Genomic DNA, 27,482 nt, shown 5'->3' on the forward strand with positions numbered 1-27,482 from the left:
GTAAATGTCTAGAGGCTTACTGCTGTTTCGGAATCATAAGCGAAGCTGATGCTACAGGTTTTACCACATTTTCTCCTTTTTTTTTTTTTGGTTGGGGTTTCGCTGTTGTCTCCTAGGCTGGAGTGCAATGGCACGATCTCAGCTCACTGCAACCCCCGCCTTCTGGTTGGTTTTCAAGCAATTCTCCTGCATCAGCCTCCCGAGTAGCTAGGATTAAAGGCGCCCACCACCATGCCCGGCTAATTTTTTGTGTGTGTTTTTAGTAGGGACGGGTTTCACCATGTTGGTCAGGCTGGTCTCGAACTCCTGACCTCAGGTGATCTGCCCGCCTCGGCCTCCCAAAGTACCGAGATTACAGGCAGGAGCCATCGTGCCCAGCCCACATTTTCTCCTTTATTGTAGGTATGGCCAGATTGTTTTGAGACAGAGTGGGAAGCAAAATTTAAAAAGTCCCCTTCCCAAAAGAACCCTACCTCTTATTGAATGTTGTCATCGAGTTGCAGATTTTTGTGAGCTCAGAAGACATACTCAAATCATTGAGAAACTGTTTTTCCAAACTATTTATTCTTGACTGATTTAAATGTACACTTCTGTGCATATATGTTTCTCCTCATACTCTCTCCCCAGTGTCCATAATTTCGGAAAATACTAAAAAGTTCTTAGTACTTGATGTTGTAATAGCTGGTAAGGAAATTTTCAGCAAGATGCTTTTTAGCAAATGCAGCATTGAACATATGTGCAGAGAATGGGGGTGCAAATCTGACAGGTGGAACCACAGGTGCAGTGGGTGACATCACTCACTGTGAGCCTTGAGTGGTTCAGGGACCACGGGGGACGTGTCAGGAGCATCTTACCGGAAAGAGGTGTCGCTTAACTGTGCCCAGTTCCTTCAGGAGAGCGGTTAAAGTGGTAAATTGTCTTTAAAACAAAAAACATAAAAGCCCTAAATCAAATAAAGAGCACGGTAGCGCCGTTTCTCCTTTTGAACCAGTTTGTAGTGAAACGGGAAGTGTATTTGAAAGTTTGCTCAGCTAGGGAAAATTACTGATCAGAGTTTTCGACTCAGGGTTAAATTATCTTAGTCAAAAGAAAAATAATGGAAAGGGGTGTCTTATTGATGAATAGATTCATGTTCACTTAGTGATACACTAGCTTCCAAAATCTGCTTATTGAGCAGATACTTATTCAAGGCCCCACACTCAACTGCAGGGCAAATGGTTCATCACACATGAGGGAAATTTGGAAATTAGTTGAAGAGGATTGTGGGAACTGTGAGTTGAGATTGTTCATCTAAATGGGAGTTAATAGCGTTTGTGGTTGACTAAGGGCATCCTTTACGGAAGTGGACCTCACGTGCACGCCTCACTGGGAGAGGGAGAGACCTGCCAGGAGGTGCACATCTGGCCTTCCACGCTTAGTGGCCTGAGGATGTTTCCCTGGGGCACCACTTCCACAGGCCCTCTAAAAGGAGGGCAGAATGGCTTGCTGTTTGTATCTTTGTATTTGTGTTAAGCTGGGTTCTGAAAATACAGTGGTGCCAAGACAGAAGAGAAACTTTTTGGATGCTGATGTGCAGTGAAAGCTCTCCAGTAGCGGCTTTTCCAAAGTCAGTGGGTTTCATACAACAGCATCCTATTCATTCACTAGCAAGAGAGCTAGGAAGTCCTGTGGAGCTGGTGTTTTAAAGTATTCTGTTAAGCATGTATTTCATGGTAGAATGAAAGATTCATGTGAATTTTAAGATAGAGTGATATTTCAAGGAAAATTTAACTCTGTCACAGCTTAGGCTGGATCCCCAGGTCTGTCCCGATACAAAGGATTCCTCCACCCTGTGCTGAAAGTTACATTTTGGTGGGAATTTTAGAGAAGTGCCACCTCTGGTGTCATCAGTTATGAAAGGTATTGTGGAGTTTTCAGGTAACGTTAATTTACTTCATTTTGACTTCAAAAATAAGCATGGGTGGTTTAACATTTAAATACTATCTTAGGAATTGCATAGATGTTAGAAACCCTTTATAGTAGTGTTAACATGAATAGTAGCAAATGCTTACCGTGTGTCAAGGACTCTGCTAAGCATTTTATTTTCATAACTCACTTATTCCTCATAGCCACCTTATACAACAGGTACTACAGTATTATCTCTAGTACAGATGATGAAATACAGGCGCAGAAGTTAAGGAATCTGACCAAGCTCACACTGCCAGTGACTTGTGGAGCCAGAACTGTGAAGTTCACAGACATCCCACGCATTTCCATATTAGCTGTTTGCAGTTTGTCACTGTGTACTGTCAATCAGTGCCTCTTGAATTATTTCTTTAGTAAAATATTTTTTGTGGGATAACCCAGCACCCACACAGACATAACTGGGAAAAAAAAAATGCACTGAGTAATACTTAACCTTGTTACATTCTATGAGCTCTTTTTTTTTAATTTGATTTTTTAAAAAGTTCCAGTTCCCTTTTACTAAGTTGGTTTCATGATCTACACAATAATGAATTGCAGCCCTCAGTTTGAAAAGCATGTGTGGTGTAGATGATCATGATCAAATGTAATACCGTTTTTTCTTGTCCTAAAGTGAATGCAAGTACTTGGAAACAAAATACACGCAAGTACCAATCTAGACCATTGAGTAAGCATGATTTAATCTAGGTAATTGAATAAAAGCATTGTGCTGAAACTGAGAACTGATACTCAGTCCTCAGCAGTTAAAACTAGTTTATTTGGACAAACTGGGCAGTCTTTATAACACCTGTTAAATATAATGTGATTGTGATTTTCTGTAAGTTTTCAGGTTTTCCGGAGCAATTTATACCAGTGACACTTGTGGCATCTTACTTGGAAGTCATGTAGTAAAATAGGAAGAATATAGATGTTGGCTTAATTAAGATTCATTTCTGAATTGAGCAATATTTAAGGCATTTAGTGCTTGTGTGTGGATTTTTTAGGATTTAAAAGGACCTTCCTCTATTACTTATTCAAGTATCAACTCTAAGAGAAAAAAATTGTTTTCTAATTCCTAAGATGTTTATAGGAGAAAATTCTGTACTTCTGGGTAATGATATCTGAGAATTCTTGTAATTACAAAATGTGTGTATTCGAAGGAATGAATTAAATTAGCGTGTGTGTGTATTTTATTTTATATATATATTTTTTGAGATGGAGTCTCATTCTGTCGCCTAGGCTAGAGTGCAGTGGTGCAATCTCGGCTCACTGCAACCTCCACCTTCTGGGTTCAAGTGATTCTCCTGCTTCAGCCTCCCAAGTAGCTGTGACTACAGGTGTGCGCCACCACACCAGGCAAATTTTTGTATTTTTAGTAGAGATGGGGTTTCACCATGTTGGCCAGGTCTTGAACTCCTGACCTCAGGTGATCCACCCGCCTCGGCCTCCCAAAGTTCTGGGATTACAGGCGTGAGCCACCACGCCTGGCTGCATGTGTGTATATTTATATAATTAGAAAGACAAAGATTGATCACAACAAGAAGCCTGCTATATCCATTTAGTAAAACTTTGAGGCTCTACTAATTTATTCTTTATAGCAATTCTGAGAAGTCGGTATTTTGGTGTTTAATTCCCACTCCCAGCTTTATTAAGGTATAATTGACAAAACATAATAGCATGCAACCTGATGATATATGTACGCTGCACATCATGAAATGATTAAATCAAGTTAATTATGTCCATCACCTCACATACTTAACATTTTTTTGTGGTAAGAACTTTTAAGATGTACTATAAGCAGTTTTTTCTCTCTTGTTTTGCTTTTAAGCAATTTTCAGTTTTCAAAATACAGTACATTATTATTAACTGGAGTCACCATGCTGGGTGCTGGATCTCCTGAGCTTATTCCTCCTATCTAACTGAGACTTCGCACCTTTGACCAGTATCTCCCCATCCCCCTCCTTGGTGCTTGATTTTTTAAGGAAAACTTAAAAATGAATGAACAGAATTAGAATTGGCCTTATAGAAAGAACCAATGTCCCTTCTAAGAGAATCTGAATAGCAGTGCTGGCTGGTTTGGAGTCTGTCTGTCTTCTCTGTAGTGATTGGTGTGGTATTTTCTCATTGCCATCTGGTGGTGATCTGAGTGGGTGTCATCTTGTTGAGGTTGCCAAAGGGACTCATTTTAGAGGGCAGTGGAAAGCATGAACACACCTGGGCAGAACATGGTCGTCTTTATACCAGACTTTGAATCCAGGGTTGCATACCTCCAGCTGAGAGACATGCACAGAAGTTCTGTTGTGAGACTTCTGCTGTAAGTAAGTATCATTGGTTGTACTTTGTTTTTTGTTTGTTTGTTTGTTTTGTGTGTGAGAGACAGGGTCTTGCCCTGTCCCTCAGGATGGAATGTGGTCACATGATCACAGTCCACAGCAGCCTGGAACTCATGGGCCCAAGCCCTCCTCCTGCCTCAGCCTCCCGAGTTGTATCTTATTTTTGAATAAGGTATGTGGTTTTGGAAGACATGATGTTTGTCATGTCTGCAAGTTTGTTGTAATTATGCTTGTATACTGGCTTTAGAATTTAAAAGGAAAATTCATTTCTCATTCCTACCCATCATTGTATCATGGTGAATGGGGTAATAAGTCATCACGTTCTCTGAGTCAGTCCTGAGGATCCTCTTGTGACAGCGATGTTGGGAGAGGCAGGTATCTGGTGATTTCTGCTAGCAACAGAGTCCACCATTGTCTTCTCACCATCGTTTTGAGCGAGTCGTTTCCATTTCTACTTGGCTGCAGCCAGGTTTCATTGCTTTCTACTCGTTCAGAGCTATGTTCTTGAAGGCCGTGGCTCCTGGCACTTACCACAGTCAGTGACTTTTCGTAATAGACCTTTTCCTTGATTTACCTTCAACCTTAACACTGTCGAACTAAAAGTTTCATGGATGAGCCTCCTTTGGCTTGCCTTCTGGCCTCCTGGTTCTCTTATATATTCTGTCTCTTGCAAGCATTCTCTCTCCTTTTTGGGAGGGGTGGGAGGCAAGGGACTACTTTGCCCACGTCCTTTAAGCACAAAATTTTAGTCCTCATCTCTATTAAGTTCTTTCTTCACACTTTGAAGATTTTTGTTTGCGCTGTTGCCAACAATTTTACTTTTTTGTCAGTTACTAAATTTATTTCTACAGGTGTGATTTCCTTTGGGCTACAATTTTTAAACTGCCAGCCTTTAAAAAAAAACACATTCAACTTATCTAAAATTAAGCTGTCTATCTTCTTTCTAGTTTCAGGCTTCTTCTCGTAACTTATCTATTTCTGTTAATCCTCACTTTCTTATATAGAGTTGTTCCTCTCTAACTCCCTTTACTCCTGGGGTTTTGCTAGTATGAGAATTTTTAAACTGAGTGTTCAATTTAGTGATACAAAGAATTTCATATAAATACACTTGTATGTCTGGATGATCATCCTGTAATCTAGAACTGCCATGATATTTCGTACTTGTGAGTTCATATTTATTTACAATTATATTGTTGCCGGATAATTACCTAAGACAGAGGCTATAATTGCTTGAGATCCTGCAGGCCACATATGGCTCCAAGATGTTCTTCTAGATTTTACAGTACAACTTTTTGCTTTTTTTAATCATAAAAAATGTCAAAAGTGTAGCAAACATGTCCATTCCTGAGAATTCCACATGCTAACACATGCAGACATCTTCCTATTTAAGATCTAGTAGTTATAGACTTTATATGTAACTACTATAATTTCAAGGTGTTGATGAGCATAAATGATACTGGCATGTCTAGCATGGAATAATGAAAATCTTTGTGATTTCTTGCTGACGAAGTTAGACACTTTGCTAAAAGTACTGCATCTGTTGCCTGCATTCATAATCAAAGGAACTGTCAAATTTCCATCAGAGGTTAGTGAAAATAAAGATGTAATTTTTTGTCCCATCTACATTGAGAAGCCCCCTGAAATCCGCCCATGGACCCCCCACTGTAGTCTCACTTCCACCCTTCTCCCACACTGTTTTCTCCTTCCGCCATGGGTAACCAATTTTATTAGTGTTCAGTTTAGCCTCCCAATTTTTCTTCTTGAAAAGAAAAATGTATCTACACTTACGTGTTAGTATTTACTCCCATCACACACAAAAGGTGCCTGTTTTCAGTTAAGTATCCGCTAAGAATTTACTTTCTTATCAGTATGTGGAGGTCCTTTCTTTTTTTCTTAACAGTTTTCATCATTGCACAGTGCTCTATTGTCCTAACTTAGTCTTCCTGTCCCCTACTGATGGATTTGGGGCTGATTTCAAGTCTTTTGCAGTGACAAAACTTGAATTTACCACTTCTCGTGGCTTTGGCTGCACATTTTGGGAATAGATTCCTAGAAGTGGATTGCTAGGTCAAAGGGTAAATGCATCTGTCATGTTATTAGATCTGGCAAATTCCTGTTCTTACCATGGAACATTTCTTCAGCAATAGCTATGTTGTTTTGAATTTTGTTTTTCATTTTTGTTTTGTTTTGTTTTGAGATGGAATCTCGCTCTGTCACCCAGGCTGGAGTGCAGTGGGGTGATCTCTGCTCACTGCAGCCTCCACCTCCAGGGTTCCAGCAATTCTGCCTCAGCCTCCTGGGTAGCTGGGATTACAGCCACCTGCCACCACGCCTGGCTAATTTTTATATTTTTAGTAGAGATGGGGTTTCACCATGTTGGCCAGGCTGGTCGCGAACTCCTGACCTCAGGTGATCTGCCTGCCTGAGCCTTCCAAAGTGCTAGGATTACAGGCTACCATGCCCGGCCTTGTTTTGAATTTTGAAAGTAGTGTCTGACAAGTTCTGGAATCCATAAATAAATTGTTGGAAGTTCAAAAGTATAAATTTGAGCCTTTGTCATCCTGAATTCTTTCTTACCTGTGTCACCCCATCCGGTCTGACCAGTTACCACGATAACTGCTTTGTGTCGCCTGTGTCTTGGGCCTCTCTCTTTCCATTGCTGTTGGTCTAAGTTGAGCCGTTATCTCGGTGTCACTTGTCTTCTCCGAAACCTTCCATAACTCTGTCACCCTCACAGAATAAAGGCCTTGCATCCTCTTCCCACCGACCCAGCCGCCACCTCTCATGACTTGCCCAAATCCTTCACCGGGCTCCTGTGATCAGTTTTCTGCCTCATGCTTGTCTTCCCTTGGACATCAGCCTCCCTGTACCTCTACTGCTGTTCAAATCCTGCTCATCCTCTGAGAAACGCTCAAAGCACACATTCTGTAAAGGCTTCCTGATCTTGTAGCCTGAAACGACTTCTTTCCCCTATTAACTTGTATTGCCATTTTTGTCTGTATGTTTAATATGGCAGCAAATCATCCATGCCATATGACATCTCTTCCAATACCTGCAGGCAAAACTTTGACATTCGTGTTTTCACCTGTTTATATATTGTTGCAGGGGAGTATAAACCCCTCTATTGGTAATGTCTTACATAGCATTTCTTAAAGCTAACTTTCTGGTAGAATACTCAGTAATACTGCTTTTAGTGCTGATACCAAGACCCATATGTACACAGAACCTGGTCGTCTTGGAGAGATGCATTCCTTTCTGTGAATGAACTGAATTTGAACCATAAGATTTACAGCTAGCATGCTTTAAGTCTGTTCTTTGTTTTTTCTTAACAACTTTATTGAGATTTAATGCACATGCTATAAAATTCACTCATTTAAAATGTATAATTCAGTGATGTTTAGTAAAGTTAGAGTTGTGTGGCCATCACTACAATGCAATTTTAGAACATTTCCATCACCCTGTAAAGATCCTTTGTGTCTCTTTGCCGTCACTCCCCATTCCCACCATCCCCACAACCCCAGGCAGCTACTAACGTGCTTTGTCTCTATAGATTTGCCTATTCTGGACATTTCATGTAATAAATGGAGTCATATGATACGTGGTGTTTTGCATCTGGCATTCATTTAGTGTTAATATTTTTGAGGTTCATCCACGCTGCATCAGTACTTGATTTTTTTTTTTAATTGCCAAATAGTCTGACTACTTGGCATTATTGTGTGAGTGCCTCACATTTTGCTTATCCATTCACCTGTTGGTGGACATTTGTGTTATTCCACTTTGGGGCTATTATAAAGTGCTGTGAACATTCATGTACAAGTCTTTGGGTGGATGTATGATTTTTTTTGTTTTTGGGGGGTAGATATCTGGTAGAATAATGGGGCATGTGACAGATTTATGTTGAGTGAACATGGTTTTTAATGCCGCAGATGTTTAATTATTAGCTTTGGGTAACAACAGGAACCAGGCAATGCAAGCATATGTGATAAATTCAAGTCTTGAGAATTTGACTTGGAATTCGTTGTTTGAGAAGCAGAAACCATTTCTTAATTTGAGTATGTGTTTATTTTATTTATCTGACTTTAGAGCCAGTGGACTTAAAGGTTTAGAATGGCTTTAAGTAAGTAGAGATAAAACTTAGCTACTGTCGGCCGGGCGCAGTGGCTCACACCTGTAATCCCAGCACTTTGGGAGGCCGAGGCGGGTGGATCACGAGTTCAGGAGATCGAGACCGTCCTGGCTAACATGGTGAAACCCCGTCTCTACTAAAAATACAAAAAATTAGCCAGGTGCGGTGGCGGGCACCTATAGTCCCAGCTACTCAGGAGGCTGAGGCAGGAGAATGGCGTGAACCCGGGAGGCGGAGCTTGCAGTGAGCCAAGATTGCGCCACTGCACTCCAGCCTTGGTGACAGAGGGAGACTTCGTCAAAAAAAAAATAATAATAACTTAGCTACTGTCTCTAGGAAGCCATCTATTAGGGTGTTTGTTAGTTGAAATTTTTTTATGCTGCTTGTCAATTTTAATTGTTTGAATGAGAGTTTCCATAGTTTTATATAGAAAGGGATAGCATAAATCTTATAAATAAGTGCAAATTTTTCAAGCCTTGAATTTCAGTAACGAACTCATGAAGTCTTATCTAATTAGATAATCCTTCTTGGTAGATGTCCAAATACTGAATGCACAAGTTCTTGGTCTATATTTACAAGATGCTGGTCCCTGTCCTGGCATCTTTAGTTAAAAAATTTTCTTGATTAAAAACTGTAGAATAATACAACATTCAAATAGTAACCAGCGAAGATCCAACAAAGTAGAGCTTTAACTAGCTTTGGACATGTAAATATAAATAAAAGGCAAGCTCATGAATTCGCTAGTTCTTCCTTGAACTATTCATTGGCAGCAGTTTGGACGTGTCATTACGTATTCATATCATGAAGCTTTCACCTGTCTTTTTGCATGCTTCCTTTTGAAGCCAGGTTGTAATGTCAAATGCAGGAGTAACTCTTGGTAGCACACTTCTTAAGGAGGTGGAATGAGAAACTCCTAAGGAAGCAGCATGGGTAACACCTCTGAGCCTGGGCTTCCTCGTTTGTGAAATGTAGCTTGTACATGCAGAGAATATACTTACTGTGAGGAGTAAATCAGTGAAAGCATTAAAGCTGTTGTACAGAGTCTAGCGTAGCAGCTACAGTAAATATTAGCTCCTTTCTTTATATAGTTAATAAGCTGACATGGAACAGTTGTACTCAGTGGACATTCTGGAGGTGCCATGGGTGTGGGTAAATAAAACGCAGCGTATAGAACAAGGTCCCTGCAGTTCATTCAGTTAACAGAGTGAGTGCCTGTTTGTGTTTTAGAAATTGTGGGGCGACAATATGGAAGATGGATTGGAGGGGACGAGGCCAGTGAAGACCCTTTAGTTAGTGAGCCAGATGGGAGGTAATAATGCCTAGACTCCGGCAGTTGGGAGTGTAAAGAGAAGTAGGATAAGAAGGAGATAGAATTCATAGAACTGATTTTTCATCAGGGGTAAGAATAGAGAGGAATCAAAGCTGATGGGAAATGCAGAAGGGGGAGTGAGTTTGAAGGGAGAGAGACCAGTCCAGAGGCTAAGCATGACCCTCAGTTGAAAGTCTTGGTAGAGGGAATGGGGAGGAAAAGTGAGATTGCATGCAACATGAGGAAAATAGGATTAGATGTTTGGGCAGTTAGTAGAGAGGGTGGTGCTTTCGTAACTCCTAGGATTCCAAGCTGGGCAGCTGAGGCTTCTGACAACTAAGTCAGGAAGAAAGGCAGGGAGAGAGGAGTTCTGTGTTGAACTTGTGAGTCTGTGGCTTTTGGAAGATCCAGCGGAAGGAGGAGGAAGAGCTAGAGTGAGGAGCAGCTTGGAGTTGTCGTCGAGGGTTGAGCAAAGTAGAAGGTGCCACAACAGATCTGGTGGCTTGTTGCTGGTTTCTTACTCCTGAAATTATTAACTTGAAACTGTAGAAATGTATTATTAAAATCCTCAACAGAGGTTTTTGTTACATGAATATATAGCCTAAAGCTTCAGTTTTCTTGCCTAGGCAGTTTTACCTAATATTGGCTGTCCACTTAAAACTCAGGTTGGCTGTATTAGCCTCTTTTCTTTTCAGGCATTCCATTCATTTAAAACTTAAAGAGAATTTAATAATTTCTTGTGGAATTCAAGAATTTCTGAGCTTGAACTTTCCAGTCTCAGTTCTGAGTGGCTTAGAGTATCCTTTAACATGCTAAATTGTTTTCTTATGTATGTAGCAAATAGATCACAAGAGAACATAGCATGTTCCATGTTAAGAAGCAAGCTTACTACTGCAGTGAACACCCGCCAACCCATTCCCCACTAAGAAATAGAATATTTCCAGTACTGTGGAAGCTCCCTGAGCACTTCTTCCCAAACCCATCGTTACCCCACAATATTTTAATTGCCTGCCCCTCACCCTAAATGCTTTTGCTTTTCTATTTTTACTTATGCTATATAGGTTTGCTGAGGTTTTTGTTAGCTTTTTATTATGGAAAGTAGAAACTGCAGTGTACCTGTCTCTCAGCTTTTTTTTTCTCTGCAAAATTTTAAAGTAAATCCCAGGCATCATATCATTTCAATCACAAAAATATGTATCCCTAGCTAGTATATATATTTTTCAACGTATGTACAATGAAACCACAGTAGCCAGTGTTTTAAGCAGATAAGTGTGTGTGGTTCACTGTGGTGCCTTCCATTCTTGTCGGGGAGCGCTAAGCTCTCCCTTCGTAGAAGTACTGTTTTAAAATTAATCTTAGATATAAAAATGATATACTGTATATATTCCTTTGTCACCTTTTTTTTTTCACTCAAGACTCCAGGAATTCACTTGTGTTGAAGCGTGTAGCTGAAGTTGGCTCATTTTGTGTGGTCTGTTGTGTGATTGTCCTACTGCTTAGTTGTGAATTCTCCTGTTGGTGGACATGTGGGTTGTTTCCAGGTTTGTTTGTGTTTTGCTATTATAAACAGTGCAGCAAATGCATGTGTTTGCATATTTTCTGGCGTTCATATACAAGAGTTTCTCTAAGTCTAAATTGTTTTACTGTCGGTTTCATATCTTATGTGCCACACTGCAAGTAAAAGCTTAAAATTCTTAAAGTTTTAAGAAGTTATATTCTGCTCTACTGTATATTTAGGAATTATCAAAGGAGTAATAGATTAGGAAAATACATAAGGCGTAACTGGTTAGATAGGTGATGAAGAAATGCTTGGCCCTGTCCAGTCTTGGGACCATGGCTGAACCTTGCAAAGCAGAAGCTCTTCCCTCCTGAAGCTGGAGGTTTGAATCCTCAGTGGCTCTCCCTGTGGTCACCGACTAACACAGGCCATCAGGTCATCTTTCTGTCATCTGCACTAACGAATGCCCTCAGCTGCCTGCTACATCCTTGGATTGGGACTCCCCACTCCACTCCCCTCACTTCTTTACCCACCCTAGTTCTTCTTGGACCTCTCTAGAGTCCTCATCCATGAATGCGAAACTCCTCCATAGCCGCTTCTCACACTGCTTCAACCCCATTGCTCTTCCATAAAGACCAAGACCCCTTAAAGCCCTCTCCAGATGTGGCTGTTCCTGTCCCCCGCCATCCTGCAGGCCTCCAGGCTGCAGGCAGGGGTCCACCTCCTCCTCATGCGGGTTGACAGCCGTAGACCCAGAGAAAGACTCTGGAGTTCCTCTCTGCACTAGCCATTTCTATCCCTACAGTGGTCATCTGCTAACCACCAGAGTTCAGAAATTAATTGGACACTTTGGCACAGCCCAGAACCTTCCTCTCCACTCCTGAAACCTATTATCGGAGATGGTTGCAGGCCACCCCAGGCTTCAGCCTTGTTTCCTTGAGCTGTGTTTTGTTCTAGTCATTTGCAGGTGGGGCCCTGCTGAGCCTTCCCAGCTGGACTGTGGCACTCCCACAGTGCCCCTTGATTGAGAACCCTCTTCCCAGCCAGAGGCAGGAAGAGGACGAGGCACATGAGCCTGGTTGGCATCATGCCCTAATCATGCCCTTTGCAGCCTTCTTACTCCTTCACAGCCCACATGCTCAAGGTCGTCTGTCTTTTCTGTCCCTCCCCACCTGTTCCAGTTAGATTTCTACTAAAGTAATAGTTAGCATTTTTGAAACAGTGTTGGCTTGTTTAATCCTCACCACAAACCCATGAGGTGGGTTAAGAGAGATGAAAGAACTTACAAGGTCACACAGTTTTACGCAACCGCTGCCTTTTCTTCTCTTGGCTTCCAGGCTTGGGTTCCTTCTCTTTGTGTCTGGTTGTACCTTTGCAGTTACAAACTCTATGGGTTCTCCATCATCTTGTCAGTTTTTAAATGTTACTCAGGACTCAGTTTGGACCGTCTGTCTGCCGTATTCCCCTGAGGAACTGTGGTTCCCAGGATCAGGTGGTAAACCCCAGAGATCAGCTGTGTAGGGCCACCTTCTCTTCTGTGCTGAGGCCCTGTGTGTCCAGCTGCTTGGGATGATTCACAAGGACCTCAGGTTCACACGTCCAAGGACAACTGCCCTCCTGTAGACCTGTTCCTCTCTGATGTTTGCTGTCTTGGTAGATGGCATCATAGTCAATATCATATTTATCAGATAGGTACATACAGGTGTTTATCAATCACTCAAGTAAGCAAAAAGTAAATACTTATAAGGCTGCTTGTTGCAGTATTATAATTGTTAAAAAGTAAATACTTGAAAGCTTTTTGTTAGGTACTGTTATTGATAAATAATAGAATATATGACTCACCAAAAAAAAAAAGAGGTATATTTCATTAAGTGAAGTGAGGTATATCATTTTTAAATGAAAAAAGTTGCCGAACCAGTGTGTGATTGATCCCCAAAGAGCTAGAAGTCAGTAGGGGTCAGCACAGATCTTTTTTTTTTTTTTCTTTTTAAAGCCATGTTCCTTGAAATACTGGAGTTTTCTTGAATTACTACTGGTCTCAAGATATATTCAGGAAAAAATATTTCATGGCTAAGTAAGTTTGAGGGAAGATGTTTTATACTGTGTTTTTCTGATGGAAATTCATAAGACACGTTCACTTATCAAGACCTCTGAAGTCTTCTAGCAAACAAAGTATTTAACTTCACTAAAGCTAGTCATCCCTTGATGTTCAGTTCAGTTGATGTTGCAATTAGTGTTTAGTGGAAGACTGTTGTAAGTGCTCTTTTTCAAAAGCCCTTCCAGTATGTATGGATGAAACTGAATTACTAATATCAAAGAAGATATAGTTTTCAGGAGTTTTGCAGGTCATTTAGTTCACACTTCTACTCAGTGAAGGAATCTTATGCACCGTTAATCTTGAGAAACAGCCTGTTTGATTAGTTCACAGTTGGAATTGTTAGGGAGCTTGTTTCATATTGATTCTGTTGGCTTTCATCTTCCTTTGGAATAACAGTCTTTTCTGTGAGACAAGTTCTTAAATATATGACTGCTTTTCTTCTGTTAGACCTGTTTATTTTGACTGTTGTGTTCCATTATTTTCCAAGGGTTAGATGAAAGTGAAGTATAACTGTGGCGCGTGTGTGTGTCTGCACGCGTGTGTGTCTGTGGTAAAAGCTCATGCGGGCTCCGGGAGCCAGCAGCTAGTGTGTGTGTGGAAGCACAGCTGGCTCTGCCATTGCTTCTTGTCCTTGACTAATTGCATCTTCTGCCTTGGTTTCCTGTCAAGAAAATGATAATCCCTCTCCGGGGATTGGCCGTCTAGAGAACACTGAAGTTGTGAGGGGCCCTGTGGCTGCCCCTGCTGTCGGCCTGCTTCACTCACCAGCCACCTGTGTGTCCAAGTCAGGAGGTGGCACATCTGCAGGGTACACGCCCGAAACGCGTGGACATTCATAACCACACTTAGCAACTCCTGCGATGCCAAGGATCTCCTATACCTGAGTACTTTTGAAAACTACCTGATTTCCTAAGTATATTTTGTTTTTGTTTTTTGTTTTTTTGTTTGTTTTTAATATCTTTAGGTTTGGGGACCTCCTAGGTTTTCTAGCTATGAGACATGATTTATGAGGAAAATATTTTTACCCCTTACCTAAAAACCATTTGAACCTCTCTGACTTTTATGAAATCTGCTTAAGAGTGACATTTTTTGATGGCTTGATTATAAGATATGGATATATAGTTTGTAAAGTAAAATTCAACATTAACAGAGAAGCAAGTGTTTTGTGGGCACCTGTATTCTATTTTATTGTCCCAGGCAGTTTTACAATCAGTTCAGTTCACCAGACACTTGAGTGACGCATCAATAGATTAAGCATGGGCATGCAGTGCACATGCGCGCGTGTATACACACATATACACACACACACACACACACACACACCCGTACCCCTCTAAACTGGAAAACTTCATTACCTGAGCCTCTTGTATCCATTGGAGCAGGCTGGTGGATACACAGGTGACACACCCAGATGCCCCTTCAAGGAAGGACTTGACTCCCAGTGTTAGCGACATCGGGTCTCAGCTGCAGAGCTGCCTGGACCGGGCTGCACCCTTCTCAGCCCAGTGGGAGTTAAAGGCCTGGCCTGCAGCCCATGTGAGGCCCTCTGGCAACGCTTGTTACAGAGTTCCCTGCCAGGGTGATGCTGGCTTTATAGGGCCTACATCACAGTTCATCTTTTCTCTGCCCCGTCTGCTTCCTCCTTGTCATCTCGTGGGTGCCCATCTCTAAGAAGCATCTTCCACCCAAGCCAGGTCTCAGCATCTGCTCCAAGAGCCCTGCCTGGGACCTCCTCACAGGTCTCTGTTGCTGCCCAGCATGTGTGTGACCTATCTGTCCTTTTAGACATTTTCGTGATGTGCCTACTTCTAACATTTCCTTGTAGACGTTGTTTTAGGTTTCTTTGCTGTATTAGTTATTAATATTTTAAGTACATAGGTGAGGCTCTTTAGGGGATATTAAAACTGTAAGATGAGGTCATCCTCTTTAAACCCCCCCACTTAAGTATGAATTTTTGAAAACCTCAGATCATCTATGCATGAATTTTAGATACTCAGTGGGAACAACTAGAAAAAGGGAATGGATAGAGAAGAATAAATCACATAGCAGCAGGAATAGAAGATTTTGCTAATTTTTCAGCATATTTGGAATATAAACTGAGGTGTGATGTGGTATAAAGTTACCATGCGTAGATCTGGACACAAAAAGTGTACAGCAAGTAAACTTGACGAGTGTAACATGAAAAGTTGTATTTGATCTCATAGATTAACAGTATGTTTTAATAGAGTAAGATTCATAATTGGAATCAGAAATGTAATAAAAAGAGTAGAGAATATGTAAAGAACATATTTGATGTGCTTATGCTGAGACAGGAGAATGGAGGTGTTATGGAGAAAAATCCACATTGACCATTTTATTTGGTATATTTTAACTTTGCTAGAGGATAACTGGTATCTTGACTTTATCTTTTAAATTGTCCTGATCGTTGCACAGTTTATCTTGGTTTTTCAAAAGTCAAGCTTTAAAAAAAAAAAATGGGCTTTCTTAAATTTCAAAATATCTGAGTAAATTTAATACTGATACAATTAGGACTGACTTATTAACTCTATAAAGCTATCGGCTCTTTTAATTGGAGATGTTGAGGTTTCCTCATTTAACAAATAGGCAATTGGTGGTGGTTTTTTCCTATGACTTACGGTGGTTTCACTGTTTTGACACTTTAAAAACGGAAGAACCTAAAATTCAGACTAGAGTGTACTAGTTTGTGGTCCTGCTACTTTGTAGCATTAGAAGCTTGCCAAGTTTGATTGCTTCTTTGAATTAGTTTCTTCATCTGAAGAGGAAGGGTCAGAACTATCATTAAGGTTAACCTCTAATTGCCAGTGATTGTATTTGGCTCTTAAGAACAAATGCTTTTGGTACACAAATGCATAGCACATAAAGTAACATGACGAAACCCCATTTCTAAAAAAAAAAAAATTTTTTTTTTAAATTAGCCAGGCATGGTTGTCCTAACCTGTAGTCCCAGTTATTTGAGAGGCTGAGGTGGGAGGATCACCTGAGCCCAGGGGGTTGAGGCTGCAGTGAGCCGTGATCACGCCACTGCACTCCAGCCTGGGCAACAGAGTGATACCCTATTTAAAAATAAATAAATAAATAAGCATGCTTTATTCCGTCACTGTAGCATTATGAGCGTAGACAATGTCTGTTTACCATTAAGAGTAAATAATGCCTAGGACAGTGCCTGGCATATGGTAGCATCCCACTAAATATTCGTTAAAACTAAGTAGTCACTAAAATCCTGTAATTTTCGTAAGCCTGTTTAAACACTGTGTTGGGGTATGTATACATTTGCAGTGACCAAAATAATACAAAACATGACTAAATGAAACAGCAAGACATAAATTTTAGCCCAAAATCCAATATTTTAAGGAAAAAGTTTAGAAGAAACAAGATAGAATTTTGTAGAGATTCTAAAGAGGGATTTCGAGCAAGTTCAGATGCTTGATGATACTGGTATTTTATTCCTAAATCTTTTTAAGACATAAAGCTTTTCAATTCCTTGATTTATTCCTTCATTTATTTATGTAAAATATGTATTGAGCGGCATGCCAGGCTCTGTATGAGGTTCTCACGAGCCTGTGGGGCTTGCACCCCGGTGAAGTCAGGGAGTTACAGTAAAGAAACAAGTGCAGGTTTATGGCCTGGAGTAAGTGTTAAGAAGGGAAAATCCCTTTTAAAGCAAACCTGTACGTCTTCTGGGACTTCCTAGTAAGCCTCCTTTGAAAGTATGACTGGAAGGCAACTTGAAGAAGGGGAGGAACTCTCTAGAACTCTCTAGGCAGAAGCAGTAGCAGATGCAGAGATCCTGTGGTGGGGAAAGGAGACTGGGGTGGCCAGGGGGGACATCTGTGTGGCTGAACCTGAGGGGAGGGAGGGGGAGAGTTGAGGTTTTGTAAGAGGCAAATGAAGAGAGAAAAGGATCTGATAGTGCCATATTAAGGATTTCCCTTCTTCAGACTCTGCCTTGGCTCCCTGTTGCTCTTAGGGTGACAGCCTATTCAGAATTAGGATGACACCGTCTTAGGATGACAGCGATTTTAGACAGCTGACTGCCATGTCAAGAATGATACAAGCAGACACAAGGTATTGGAATCTAGTTTAGACAACTAAAATAGTGGCCCAGGTAAGAGATGGCGAGGATGATTACTAGAGGAGGAAGTGGAGATGAGCTAATGCATTTGAAATGAAGTCCGTAGCAGTTGAATGTGAAAGATGAGGGCTGTGGCATCAGACTCATTCCCAGGTTTCTGACTTGTGGATACACGTGGCATTGCCACTCGCTGACACGGACAACACTGATGGAGAAAGGCATTTGGGGGCCAGAGTAGAACATTTTTTTTCAGTTGCTGATAGAAATTATAAGAGAAGGAAAAGGAAAAGGAGTAAAAGAGCATCTAGAGAGGTATGAGAAAGCTCATCCAAGACAGAATTAACTGGACTATGAGTTTGGAGAATTTAAGTGATTATTTCCCCTTAGGGAAAAATTAAGTGATGGGGAAAGTAGGGTAGGTCCAAACAGTTGATGCTGTCAGATGCACCACCAGTCCAAAACATGGTTATTATTGTAAGTGTGCTGTTAACCCTCCCCAAGTAGATGATGAAAGGAAAGCACATGGAAACTACACATAGGAAACATTTCCAGAGTGGTTGCTGAGTTGTTAGTTTCTTAAAACTTGAGGGAGTCCTTGTGTTAAATATTTTTATATTCCACATTTGAACATACCAATTTGAATGTAAGACATAAAATACTTTCAGGATCAGGAATGATGTTGTAGATTCATAAAATATTAAGACCCATAGCCCAGAATATAAATAAATATTAGAGAATAGGTTTCAGTGGTTCAGACTTACTCCTTAAGCATGACCTCACAGGGTCCCTAAATGTGCCCTTAGATTACACAGAGCTCTGTAATGCCGTTGAGGATATAGGATGAGCTGAATTACTTGACAAGGTAACTGGGACATAGGTTTGCAGGCTTTGATAGCCTAGCCTCATTGTTCCAGATCTCGTTTACTTCCCAATAACATTTGCTTTATGAAACCATTCAAATAATTCAGTGTTTTTTGATTTGCACTAGAAATAACTATTTAAAACCTTTACGTTTTGATGTGAGGTACATAGGTAGTCCTTAAGTTATGTCTGTGATACTGTGCATTGAGAAGTATTGGTTTGATACAATATTGAATACCTAAGTTACTTTATTTATGTGTCCAAGATGCTGAAGCATTATATATTGTATTTGTCATTTGCTTCATATACTTGGAAATAATAGCCACTACCATTGTTAAGCCTTTACTCTGTGTTAAGTATTTTCTAATACATTATCTTATTTAAACTCTGCATATCCATTTGAGGAAAGTAATTGGCCTCCATTTTGCAGACTAGGAAATTAGAGCTTAGAGAGGTTAAGAAACTCACCCAGTAGCACATGTACCTATCTAGTAGATGTGGCACTGAGCTTCAAACTCAGGTCTGTCTGAATTCAGAGTACATTTTGAATCTTGATAATTCTTGCCAGATTCCCTCCTTAAAAAGGGAGTGCCTATTTCCTTTTATTTTCAGCCTCACCAACATTTGCATTCTTGCTGAGTTCTAAGTGAAGAGCTACTAAAAGTCATAGGTAACCCGTGAGATTGAATGATTTTTCCTATTTATTAGCTGTTTGTGTTCCTGGGAATTTCCTGAGCATATCCTTTGCCCTTTTTTCTTTGAGTTTGTCTTTCTAATTGTCATCTAGGTCAAGTGATATATATTTTTGATAACTTCAGAAGGCAAAGGAAGGCAACATAGTTGTGCTTGTGCAAACTTTTACCCAGGTTTTCTCTTGAGTGCTGATATCATAATGATTTTGAACTAAAATTCTAAGCGTATTTTTGTACACAGACCATATGGTTAACATGAGTGTGTTTGCACATAGAAAGAGAAATGGTCTCTAGAGTGGGCCCTGCAGACTGAGTGTTTCTGTCAGTGTGTCTCACCTTATTACAGTACCCCAGAGACAATCCACTGATTCTCTTTATTTCTTCCTCAGGTTTGCCTGCAATGAGATTTCATTCTCTACATTTAAAGGACATCCTTTCTGAGCTGCTGTGAATAAATTTGGAATGGTACTGTATATTTTCATCTAATGGAGAACTAGCTGTACTTTGAATAAGGATTGCTGCACTGGACGACTTTAGAACATCCCTCACGATGTCGTCAACCCGGAGCCAGAACCCCCACGGCCTGAAGCAGATTGGCCTGGACCAGATCTGGGACGACCTCAGAGCCGGCATCCAGCAGGTGTACACACGGCAGAGCATGGCCAAGTCCAGATATATGGAGCTCTACACGTATCCTCCTGCCTAGCGCAGGTTGATTTGCTTAGAGTTTTGATTATTTACTAGTATGACTTATGAATTATTAGAATTTTATATTGTTTTCTCCTCCCAGTTCATCATGTAAAATAATCGCAGAGTTCATTTTTAGCCTTAAGTTTTTGAACAGAGTAGAACTGGTTCATTTTTAGTCAAATGCAGCGCTGGGCAGTACAGTCACCACTGGGCACATGTGGCTGTTTACATTTGAAATATTTTAAAGTTCCTTAGGCACACTAGCTGTGTGATTAATAAATAAAACATTTCTGTCATGTAGAAGGTTCCGTTGGGCAATGCTGGTCTAAAGCAAGGTCCTGAGGTTCTCAGCAGATCATTTGTTTTACGTCCATTTGTTTATATATTGTCTATGACTGCCTTGTGTTATGGGAACAGAGTTAAGTAGTTGTGTCAGAAACAGTTTTGTCCATGAAGCCTAAAATATTTACTACCTGCCCTTTTACAGGAAAAGTTCGTTTACCTGATCAAAAGGGATAGAACATCAAGCAAAAGTTTTCCTGTTATGGCCCTATTTTTTTGTGTTTTTGAGACAAGGTCTCGCTCTGTCACCCAGGCTGGAGTGCAGTGGTATGATCACAGCTCACCGCAGCCTCAACTGCCTGCGCTCAAGCAATCCTCCCATCTCAGCCTCCCAAGTAGCTGGGACCACAGACACGTGCCACCACACCTGGCCAATTTTTTTTTTATTGTTTATAGAGACAGAGTCTTGCTATGTTGCCCAGGCTGTGGCCCTATTTTTTAAAGTACAGTATTTAAAAAGAATTTTATTCCTTTAGTTTTTGGTCCACGATGTGCATGGGGGACTGTGCTGTGTGCCACAAAGGTGATGAGGGTGGAAAAGATGCGGCTCCCGCTATTCGTGTGGTTGGAGATGCACCAGCTAATTTGGAGGCTTTCTTGATTCCATACAAATATGACATTGAAATTAGAGTTAAGCTCACTCAGGAGAGAGGAGATTGCCACTGTTTCTAGGACTTTAAAGTTGCTGATTCAACGGAGCTTCAGGTTTAAAGTCTTCAGGTTTGATAGACTATATCAGTTACTATCAAACTAGTTTTTGTGATATTCCAGTATGTTCTTGCATGTTAATGTTTTAGAATCCTAAAAAAAATTTAAGTAGATATAAAACTATGTCAATCTCTGAATTAGCATAAAATGTGTGTTTGCATATTTATACATGTGTATACACTTACATATAGAATACTTTTAAAATAATAGCTTTATTGAGATGTAATTACGTACCATAAAATTCAACCTTTTAAAAAGTATACAATGCAGTGGTTTTTAGTATATTTACAGAGTTTTGCACCTATCACCACCATCTAATTTTAGAACATTTTAATCACCCCAAAACGACACCTTGTACCCATTAGCAGTCACTCCGCATGCCCTCTTCCCCCGAGGCCCTGGCAACTACTCATTTACTTTGTCTCTAGGAATTTGCCCATTCTGTACATTTTGCATACATGGAGTCATATGATCTGTGGGCTGCCTATGTGGCTTCTTTGACTGAGCATGCTTGGAGGCTTCATCCTTGTAGCACGTATCACTGTGTACGTCATTCCTTTCTATGACTCAGTTGTGTAGCTAGTCTACATTTTGTTTGCCCATTGATCAATGATGGACATTTGGGTTATTTCCACCTTTTGACTGTTACTAATACCACTGTAAACATTGTGTGCGAGTTTTTGAGTGGCTCTGTGACTTCTGGTCTCCAGGGTGTGTATGTAGGAGTGGGATTGCAGGGTGCTATGATGGGTAGGTTGCTTTTAAAGAAGATAGAGTCTTTGCCAAGTGAGAAGATATTATGCCCCCAACAGGGTTCTGGCTTGCTAGGTATGGCATTTTCTTAATTCTTGTAAGAAAGCTGAAGGTGGTAGTTCCACTGGTGAGGGAAGACACTGGTGGGATTTCTGATGTACAGGAAGCAGGAGAGCACTGCTCTAGAGCCCAAGGAGGTGTCATTGTTGATCTGTGTCTGGAGAATTTCTTTTTAAAATCCACCTTATTGAGATATAATTAATATGCCTTGTAAGTCATGCATTGTTTTTGTTTTTTTGTTTTTTTTTTTTTTTTGACAGAGTCTCGCTCTGCCACCCAGGCTAAGTGCAGTGTCATGATCTCGGCTCACTGCAACCTCTGTCTCCCAGGCTTAAACGATCCTCCCATCTCAGCCTTCAAGTGGATGGGACCACAGGCACGCACCACCATGCCCGGCTAATTTTTTTTTTTTTTTCCCTAGAGACTTTCACCAAGTTACCCAGGCTGGTCTCAAACTTCTGGGCTCAAGCATTCCGCCTGGCTTGGCCTTCCAAAGGCTGGGATTACAGGTGTGAGCCACCACGTCCAGCCTTGGGAATTTCTTAATGTGTTCTTTCTTTTCAAAATCAGGTTGGTCCTTTTTCTGATGGGTTATTTTTGCTCATAAGGCGGTGAGACTTTGTATGCTAGCAGAAGTTACCGAATTCTTGTATTCTACAAATAATTAAATTCGTATAATTTGTAGTTGTTTTGGTACCTGCAACTTTAATTTTTTTTAGGACTGCCTCTCAAATTGGGTAGTTTTTTTCCAGTTTTGTCTGAGAAATAATAGCTCCATATATTTACAAAAAATTGGAGAATCTAAACCAAGTCTAAAATATCTTTCTTTAATTCTTTAGACATTATAATGAAATAATGGCTACAGTTTGAGTCCTGCGTGTCAGGCTTTGTGCTTGGAACCATCCACACCTCATTAAGCCTTATCTCACCGCGGGCTGGTGGTAGTCACCTTCCTCTGGATAAGCTCCAGGAACCTGGTTGTACAGCAGCCAGTGGTGGTGGTGAGGCGGGTCTTAAGGTTCTCAGCAGTCTGAATCTAGAATTGCCTTTAGACACTCTATGTAGTCTTCAGCTACTGTATTTGAATGGATCACATTTCTCAGAGTATTACATTTCTATATTTTCTTTGAGAAGTTGTGAAGAAGTATTTTGATTAACTCTTCAATATATTAGGGTAGAAGTCAAACAGTAGAGTGTATACTTATGTTTATTAATTGTTGAAAATCATAAAATATAATTTTACCCCCTAACTCTTCACATATCTTTTCAGCATCATTGTGAGAACTGAAAGAATTTTGAGTCATCTGTCATGTTTTTGTAGAGCCATCTTCACTTAAAGCCATTTACGCATAGTACTCTTTGGAATTGGTATATGTTGCCATTATTGCTGTTTTATTCCAGCCCAGGTTGCATAACAGAGCAGTTTTTCAGAAGTTTTCTCTTACTGGTGTATATTTGGTCATTTTAAAATAATCTCCTAAAGGTTTGCTCGCTGTGACATCTAATACTTGCAGTTGTAAGGTTGTGTTTCAGGGAAGGAGGTGCTTTGGATTGGGGAAGAAGGAGCTGGCAGTGCCTCTCACTGTTCTAGTATCACTCTGCAAAATTAGACATGCCTCATCAGCAGTTGGCAAAGGAAGTGGGTTAGAAAGGAAAACTGGTTGAGAGAAAAAGGAGGGATTCTTTTCCTTCCCATAACTCTGGCTAGTAGTTAACAGCTACATTTTTACCCATTGTGTATCCTGGAGGAGAAAATTGAGTGGTTTTTTTTAGAAAAAGCAACTACTTCTTGCTGTAAAACAAATATTATTGGAGGCTTTAGGAACCTGTGACATTTGTGGTTGCTGTAGCAGAGAGGTGGGTTATTATACAGCATAAATATTTATCTTGACTTTTCAACTCAAAATGGTGAAAGAAGGGAATTTTGGAAAAGCCAAAAAAGAAAAGAAAAGAAAAGAAAATGACCAGAGCATCTGCAGACAGAAAGATCCACTTTAGTTAACTTGGTTTTCAGCCGTTTCTCAGACTTGGTTTTTCTCCTAAAGTTTTAGCCTTGAACCATCACTCTTCACTGTGAGTCTGTCTGTTAAGCGCTTCCAACTATTCACTTGAGTTTTCTATGATGTCTTACATGTGTATAGTTACCATGCAGCAACTGTGTGTGTGTGTGTGTGTGTGTGTGTTTGTGTGTGTAAGACAGAGTCTCACTCTGTCAACCCAGGCTGGAGTGCAGTCGTGGGTTCATGGCTCACTACAGCCTTGAGCTGGGGTCAGGTGATCACCCCGCCTCAGCCTCCAAGTAGCTGGGACCACAGGTGCACACCACTGCATCTGTCTAATTTTTGTATTTTTTGTAGATACAGGGTTTCACCATGTTGCCCAGGCTGGTCTCAAACTCCTCGACTCAAGTTATCCGCCCACCTGGGCCTCCCAAAATGCTGGGGTGACAGGTATGAATCACTGCACCTGGCCTGTTTTTCTTGTGCAATAAAATACATAGAGTAAAATTCTATGCATGTGGGTAAATAATACCAGGTTTCTTTCCTTTTGAATTTGAAATAGGTATGGGCATTTCTTATTCAATTTATTGACACCGCTGTATTTCAGGTGTTGTGCTTAGGTTGGAACACAAACATGGGTCCTGGCTAGAGGAGAGGTATTTAAGGGGATACAGTGAAGTATGAGAGTCCGGCCTAGCTCGTGCAGGTGTCAGGTCACCTGCTGGAGGTTTCTGTTCATTGTTCTGGGCTCCAGACCTACCTGTGTCTTGTTTCCAGGTCAGGTACCTCAGATTCATAATTTTACCTTCCCTTGGAATCAGTTTAAACTTTCATGTTGATGTCTTTTTTTTCTCTCTACCTGAATAAATGTTCATGAACTTTGATGTTTCTATTTGTCTTCCTGTACGTTGCTGTGGCCTGAATCAGTTTGTTCTGTTCCTTAGCCTGTTTTTTTCCAGTCTTCTTTTCCCCCACTAGCACCGTAAGGATCTCGTTCATATTTGAGAATGAGATTGGTTGATTTGAGAATCATTCATTCATATTTGAGAATGAGAATGAGATTGGTCTTGTTTGCTCTCAGTAAGTCATAACATAATCACATTCAGAATTCACATTTAATTGTCTATTTTGACGTTTAGTGATAAGGTTCGTGATTGCTGGGGGTCGGGGCACTTTTTCACCCGAGTCAATCTGCTGAGCCCTTGGAGCCTGCGGCTGTGCTTTGCAGGGACACCGTGCCAGGACACGCTGGTCCCTGCTGCAGCTCTGCACCTGCCAGTTGAGCAGTCCCGTCTTGGCTGCCGCCACCACTCTTTTCAGGTCCACACTCTGACCATCGCCTTCCCTTCCATAGGAGCTGCACTGCAGGGGAGTGCTCAGGTGGCAGCCTTCCTGCTTCGCCTGCTCACTGCAAAATTCTCTCCTTTATAGAAAACCAAAATTTCAAAGAACAGCAGATCACACAGAAGGAATAACAAATTGTCTTCAAAGTAGATTAATGATGATCCATGTCTGTTTTAGAATAACCATCCCTCCCAACAGATGTGTTTGGACACTTTTCATCTTGCACTCTTAATTTAGGAGTCTTACATTAATCTGATTCTGCTCACCTAATGAGCATGCCTTACATCAAATGAACCTAAACATAGAAAGTTTTCATATTTTTCAGATGTAATCTATCCTTCTCTTATGTGTGTGTGTGTATATATATGTTTATCCATACTTTTAGCATAAGTCTGTAAAAGGACATACTGGTTCACAGAAGAAATGCAAATAGTAACCATATGGAAAAATGTTCAACCTTATAACTGTTAAATGAAGAATTAGGCCAGCCATGCTCACGCCTTTAATTCCCGGAATTTGGGAGGCCAAGGCAGGTGGATCACTTGAGCTCAGGAGTTTGAGACCAGTCTGGGCAACATAGCAAAACCTTGTCTTAAAAAAAAAAAAAAAAAAAAAAAAAGCCAGGTGTGGTAGTGCGTGCCTGTAGTCCCAACTACTCAGGAGGCTGAGGCAGGAGAAACACTTGCGCCTGGGAGGTCGAGGCTGCAGTGAGTCATGATCGCACCACTGCACTCCAGCCTGGGCAACACAGTGAGACCCTGTTTTTACCTATCAGGTTGACAAACATTGTTAAGAAATGACTATTACAGCCAGTGTTGGCAAGGAGACCAAGCTCTACAGTGCAGGCAGAAATGTTAGTTTGCTGTGATCTTTCTGGAGGGAAATTTAGAGATATATTTTTTTGTTTTGAGATAGAGTCTTGCCCTTTCACCTAGGCTGGAGTGCAATGGCACAATCATAGCTCAGCGCAGCCTCCAACTCCTGGACTCAAGTGATTCCACCCCCCACCCCACCTCAACCTCCTGAGTAGCTGGGACTGCAGGCGCACACCACCACACCTAATTTTTTATTTTTTGCAGACATGGAGTCTTGCTATGTTGCCCAGGCTGGTCTTGAACTCCTGGCTTCAAGCAATCCTCCCACCTTGGCCTCCTAAAGTTGTGGGGTTATAGGCATGAACCACACAAGCCTGGCCTTTCTAGAGACATAAAAATGTACTGTGGCCCAGCAATTTATTTTTTAAACTTTATCCTAAGGAAATAGTTGTATTCAAAATTGCATGTGCAAGGCTCTTCAGCATATTTTAATAATAGGAAACAATGGAAAACAACCTCAATCTTCAATATTAAGGATAACTATAAACTGCTATTAAAAACACAGTGAAGACTATTGACATGGAATAATGTTCATAATATATTGCTGTGGGAAAGCAGGATATGAAGTGGTATGTGAATTGTGAACCATCAGCACATGCTCCTGCTTTTGAAAAAGTTTGTGTACACCATATGGAAAGGAACTGTCCCTTATAAGGTGGTGGACTTCTATATGAGTTTTAAAAATTGCTCTTCTTTGCCTTCTAGATTTTCGTATAGAGCATGCATTCAAAAGTGCAGTTTATTAGTTTGCCTTTTGCAAATGTTAAGCCTAGTTTGCAAAGTTCTTGCTATCTTTTACTACTGACCTGGTACTATTAAAATCATTCTTAGGATTGAGAAATTGTTTATCTGTCTTAAAGTAAGACCCTGTAGAAATTATGAGATCGTGTGCTTGTCACAAGTGATTTTTTTTTTTTTTTTGGTGGGGTAGGCGGTTAGTATAAATATGGCATGTTCTTCAGCTATTTTTCAAAGTTTGATTCACGGTATATATACTCAGAGTACTTTGAACATTATGTAACACATTTTTTAGTTCATTATAATCAATTGCAATTAGTTTTTGCTTTTGAAGTATGCTATTAGATGTGAATTTATTTGCTTTGTATGGGATATTTCTTTTCAGAAATGCACGTACCCACAGACTGGACAGGACTTTATTCTTTTATAACTACAGACGGATTATACAGGATAGTATGTGAGCCTGCTGTTCTGCCATTTGCTACAGGTTAACTTGTTAATGTGTGAAGATAGGAAGTACTATATATGTGTGTGTATATATATATATATATATTTATTTATTTATTTTCAGAGGGCGCCTCACTCTGTTGCCCAGGCTGGAGTGCAGTGGTGCAATCTTGGCTCATTGCAACCTCCGCCTCCTGGGTTCAAGCGATTCTCATACCTCAGCCTCCTGAGTGGCTGGGATTACAGGTGTGCACCACCATGCCCAGCTAATTTTTGTATTTTTAGTAGAGACGGGGTTTCATGTTAGCCAGGCTGGTCTTGAAGGAGCTCCTGACCTCAAGCAATCTGTTCACCTCGGCCTCCCAAAGTGCTGGGATTACAGGGGTGAGCCACCACACCCAGCCTAGGAAGTACTGTATTTTTAATAAAACTTTTAGTGCAGAGTCTTTCCATGTGATTTTAATAGAAGTTACTTGTTTAAATTTCCACTTCTTAAGTCGCATTTGGGAAACAAGTGGTAGTAGGAAGTGATTCTGTTCCGTTTAGTTTTGCTTCTTTGATTGAAGTGGCTTTT

General features: G+C 40.7%; 1 protein-coding gene across 12 annotated transcripts in view; it reads left to right on the plus strand.

The window, feature by feature from the left end:
- CUL1 (cullin 1) overlaps positions 1-27,482 on the plus strand; it is a 102,700-nt gene that overhangs the window by 12,862 nt on the left and 62,356 nt on the right. For all 12 annotated transcript variants that reach the window (XR_010158317.1, NM_001246604.1, XM_016945399.3 and 9 more), the window contains 1 exon segment: positions 19,341-19,641. Coding sequence is in view for 11 of the 12 variants with exons in the window: in NM_001246604.1 (NP_001233533.1) it covers positions 19,502-19,641 (140 nt within the window). In the remaining variant the exon portion in view is untranslated.

The sequence above is a fragment of the Pan troglodytes genome, chromosome 6 (genome assembly GCF_028858775.2).
Source record: "Pan troglodytes isolate AG18354 chromosome 6, NHGRI_mPanTro3-v2.0_pri, whole genome shotgun sequence".
Lineage (NCBI taxonomy): Eukaryota > Metazoa > Chordata > Mammalia > Primates > Hominidae > Pan > Pan troglodytes.